At 60.1% G+C, this 4,705-nt stretch overlaps 1 protein-coding gene across 1 annotated transcript in view; it reads right to left on the reverse strand.

Moving 5' to 3' along the window:
- The window catches only part of ATP11A (ATPase, class VI, type 11A), a gene marked incomplete at its 5' end in the record, with an annotated part of 51,329 nt that overhangs the window by 11,668 nt on the left and 34,956 nt on the right, over positions 1-4,705 (reverse strand). Inside the window, one exon of the mRNA XM_010831452.1 lies at positions 4,483-4,618. Coding sequence (XP_010829754.1) covers positions 4,483-4,618 — 136 coding nt within the window. The remainder of the gene's footprint in view (positions 1-4,482; positions 4,619-4,705) is intronic.

Here is a 4,705-nt window from a genome sequence, read left to right on the forward strand (position 1 = left end):
GCACAGAGGCCAGGGCAGGTCCGTGGCCAGAGCCCCGGACACACTGCGCGGCCCCGGAGAGGCGCGGCCCCGGCCACACAGTGTGGCTGGAGAGGCGCGGCCCCGGCCAGCGGGAAGGAGACAGCACGCTTCTCGCTCAGAGACGCAGACACAAGCAGAAGGAAACACCGGGCAGGTAAGAGGCTTTATCCTGGGGACAAACCAGCCTCTTGGACACGCTGCTTCTCGAGAGCTGGCTGGCCCAGTTCTGATTTGTCAGATCTGTGAGCTGCGCCTCTCAGAAGAGCTCCTGCTCTCCTTTCAGAAGACACACAGCTGCACGCCACAAAGCGCGAGAAGCTGGACCTGCGGTCCGTTCTCGGCCAAGGAAACGTCCCCACAGGTGCTCACTTCAGGTGAGCGTGTGGGTGTGCAGTTAGTGAGGCAGAATCTGCTGATAGAATATTCTAGAAGAAAAACCGAAGCATTAGGACTTTTGCAGGAAACGGACCTAAGGACCCTCACCGCTAGATTTTTCACTTCATCATAGTGATCAAAACTGGGCTCGGTGGCTCTCAACAGAGGGGCGTCTGTCCCGAGCTGGGGACACCTGCCATGCCTGGGGACCTGGTGGACTGGGGGGCACTGGCCTCCCCCAGGCAGGGGCGGGGGTCTGGACGGCCCCCACAGTGACGTGCCCAGGCCGGGAACCTCCCAAAGCAGCGCTCTGCCTTCAAGGCTTACAGCTGGGGAGGAAGTGAGGTCGGGCGGGCCGTGCTGGGCGCGCCCAGCAGGTGCGGGAGGACGAGGTGCCCGTGTCCCCTCCCCGGAAGCTGCCGTTTTCAGCCGAAAGCAGAGAGTGACGGGGCAGGAGGCAGCAGCTCTGAAACCCCCGGGACCCTCAGCTGCGCAGCAGGAGCCCTGGGTCCGGGCCTCAGGCTCCTTACGCCTCAGGCCCCCGTGTCTGTCACCCCTGCTGGGTGGGAACCCTGAGATCCCATAAAACATCAGAGAACCGCACGTGTGGGCCTAAGGACAACGCGGGGGGTGGCCGTCCCGGCTCACAGGGACGCGGCCACGTAATGCTCCAGGAGCTCCCCCAAGCTCCCTCAGCTACGGGAGAGGTGGGGCTGAGACACTGAAACCATCTGTCCTCATCTCTACGCTCTTTAGCGGGGGCTTCACTGGGGTCCAACCCCCTCTCTCAAAGGGTCGTCCGGAGGGGACTTTTCCCAAGTGAGGTCAGTTCCCCAGTCCCCAGTGAAGCCCTACGTCCTGTCTGATTTCCTAAAGGATTATTGTGTCCCCGTGGGGCGGTCACATGGGGTGACACTCTCATCCACGGGGCGTCCCCCGTCCCCGTGCGGAGGGTCACACGGGGTGACGCTCTCATCCACGGGGCGTCCCCCGTCCCTGTGGGGGCTCCAGGACCGTCGGGGCCGCGTGGGAGGGCGAGGAGGTGCAGCTCTGGCCCCGCCGCCCCACACCCAGGTCCTGGTTTAATCCCTCCTCTTCACGCTCTTTTTCCTGAGACTGAGTACTCTACAGGAAATTTTCCTGCTCATAGACGCTCTAAGGCCCAGACTGATCAGTTTTTATGTATAAGACGATTCCATGACAACACGTCCTGTGTTTCCTGAAGGTTGCAGCTGCAGCAACATCTATCACACTGCAGGACCGTCTATCGTGCCCGCTCCACGTGCCAACTCGGACCCTTGTGGAGCCTCGGGCGGCCCTGTGCTCAGCCTGCCAGACAGGGGTCCTAGGCTGGCTCTCGGAACTTCCTGGCTTCTATTACTACTCATCCTAAACTTTCAACCATCCACCCGGGAGTGTCCCACTGCTCAACTACAGTAAAATCACTGTCTTCTATTCTCATCTGCAAAATAGCATGGCTCCTGTCTGTGAGGAAAATACTCCAAACTTGAATTTCTCTGTTTCAAAGGTCATCACCGATTCTATCGTCCTTTCGATAGATCCACGAACATTCCTGAGTCGAAAGGGGTCTCAGCGGTCGCCTCCTGACCGTCACTAGGGCAGGGCGGTGGCACCGTCCCACCAGCAAGACGCGGCCTCCTTGGAAGGGCAGCTGCCGTCACGGAGCACCGGCCGCCCGAGGCTGCACCGGACTCACAGCTCTGTTCGCAGCTTAGTTTGAATGATACAGAACCAGCTGGTAACATGTTCTCAGTTCTGTGAGCGATCCAACCCTCCCACCCGCCGGACGCACAGGAATCGTCTAAGAATCAGCAGTCTGGAACAAGAAGCCGCCTCTGGGTCCAGAGTCCAACCACAGACAACGTGCGCACTCAGCCCGGGCCTCCACTCTCCTGGCCTCTGCACTCCTGGGGACAAAGGTCCGCCCTGGGCCCCGTGGGCCTCGCGCCACTTAGCACTGGTCTCGCTCTCATGCCTCTGAGTCTTTAGGTTGCTCACGGTCCCCTGAGCACGAGGGACCCAAGGCCCAGCGGTGGACAAAGGCCCACGTCCAGCACTTCGCTTTGCAGGACTGTCCTGCCGGCTGCTTGCTGATATCACTGGGCGTCTCAGGAGCGTCTCCCATGACAGGCGGTGCGTGACTGCTGCGGGTTCTGTCCCCTGGGGCCTCAGAGCTCGGGGTCCCCACCGACTGGGGTCCTCTCTACCTCCGGCTCCCTTCCTGTCATCGTTCCAGGTTCTAACCAACACTTCTGTCCAAGATCAGCTGAGCAAAGGCACCCAGCTGCAGGCTGAGGTGAAAGGTGCCTGAGAATCTCAGGAAAGACCCTCTGGAGGCTGGAGTGGCTCAGCGCACCCTAGGGAGCGAGGGGCAGAGAGACAGGGACCAGCAGGAGCCCTGGCTCACAGGAAGGACCTCAAAACCATCCGGGCCGGTACCTCCGGACGACACGCGGCCCCCGCCCAGGTCTGTGCTCGAGGCTGCCCGGTGACCTGCGTCCATGCCCAGGGTGTGTGTCCTGCCCACACACACACCGTCTGTGGGCTTGCGGGGCGGGGCTGACCACGTCATCTGCTGACGTGAGAGCCGCGCTCCTCGGCAGCCTCATGGACTAAACACGCATCCGGGCTTGCTCTAAACCCCTGCCATCGCCCCGCGTCTGCCTGAGCATCCGCCTGCTCGACTTTAACTCCAGGAAACCGTCCAGCGGGAGGAGCGACTGCAGGGGGCGAGGGTGATGCCCGGAACCGGGACCTCGGTGCTCGGGACACGGAGCCTGAGCTCTGCAAGATGCACACGGGTGCGTGCTCAGTGCAGCCCCAGGGAGAGCTCCGTGAAGACGCAAAGAACCAGAGACAGCACGAGCCAGCCCCACCATCGCTGGCGGCACCCGAGAACCACTCAGCTAAACCAGGAGGACGAAGGCTCTAAAAATGGGAAGATTTCAGAAAAGTGCAGTAAAGCTCTGAAAAACCCTCAATTTAGTAAACGCTGGTTTAAGTTACAATGAGAGACAACAGCCCTTTTCAGCCACGAGAAAAAAGGAACAGAGAAATTGATGGGCAAACAAGTTGCCCAGGACACACAGCAAGACTCAGAACTTCAGGCCAAACACACAGAGGAAGAGACGGGCAGAGAGAGGCGCACCGTCCAGCAGGATGAGCAGGGGACCTCTGCTCAAAGCCCCCTTCTGTTTCGTTGACCCCGGGACACTGGACTGGAAGCAGGATGCCCGGGGCCGCAGCCTCCCGACTCTCCAGGCAGCAAGGGGTCGGCCATGTTCAGAGCACCCCCCCACCCCCATCCCGCCCCAGCCGCACCCGCCTGTGTGCCTTCCTACTTATTTAGGGCAAGGGAACACCACACAGATCAGAAAACACTGCTGACACGGCGGGCGATCCGGCACGGAAATCCAGGGAGACGTGACCCAGGTGGACACACACGGTCTCTGGGCTGACCTTGCTCCCACAGACGTGGGGGACGGGCTAAAGGCATCTCTACTGACAAAGCACACAGACGGGGTCACGCTGGAAAATATTTTCGAGAAATATTTTATTCGGAACGCACTCCAGAAACACAGAAGACACAGCCACAGACGTCTTACCATATGTGTGTTGCTGGTCATTATCTGAGAGTGGGAAGGAAGCCGCGGCAGAAAAAAAAAGCGAGACACAAATAAAACAACCCCCAGAGATTATGCAAACACCCAGAGCGCTGAGTGTCCATCAGAAACTACACCGTAAGCTGCCCATCGCTAAGGAAACAGAACGTAAGCTAAGGACGTGAGCAAACGCTAACGTGGGTTAAATACCAAATTATTCCCCAAATTAAATAAACCACGTCCTGATGACTGAGTTGGACCCCGAGATAAATAACTGACGGTGAAATACAAGCTATAAAGGCTGGACCCCGCCCACCCCGAGAGGGTGTCCCTGAAGTCGGCAGAGCCCCGCCATCGGGTCCGCCCCATCTGCAGCGGACACCCAGACGCCGACCCATGGGCCATCCCGCGCTTCACCCCCAGACCCTGCAGCCCCGTCGCCGCGGCCCAGCCCCACACACACCTGCCCGTTGCTGGTCACAGTCGTGTTTTCAAACATGAAGTAAGCACCGAAGAAGAACACCAGCGCGTTGAACAAGCCCAAGAGCGTCCAGTAGATGAACGCGCGCCAGCGGAGGAGCGCGTTCTTGGCGATGTCCCTGAGGGAGCAAGAGGTGGGGACGTGTGAGGCGCCCACACGGATGCGCCCACCCGGCGCCTCGCCGCGTCCCGGGGCCCCTGACCCA

This window comes from Bison bison, unplaced genomic scaffold (assembly GCF_000754665.1).
Source record: "Bison bison bison isolate TAMUID 2011002044 unplaced genomic scaffold, Bison_UMD1.0 scf7180017864527, whole genome shotgun sequence".
In the NCBI taxonomy this organism is placed as follows: Eukaryota; Metazoa; Chordata; class Mammalia; order Artiodactyla; family Bovidae; genus Bison; species Bison bison.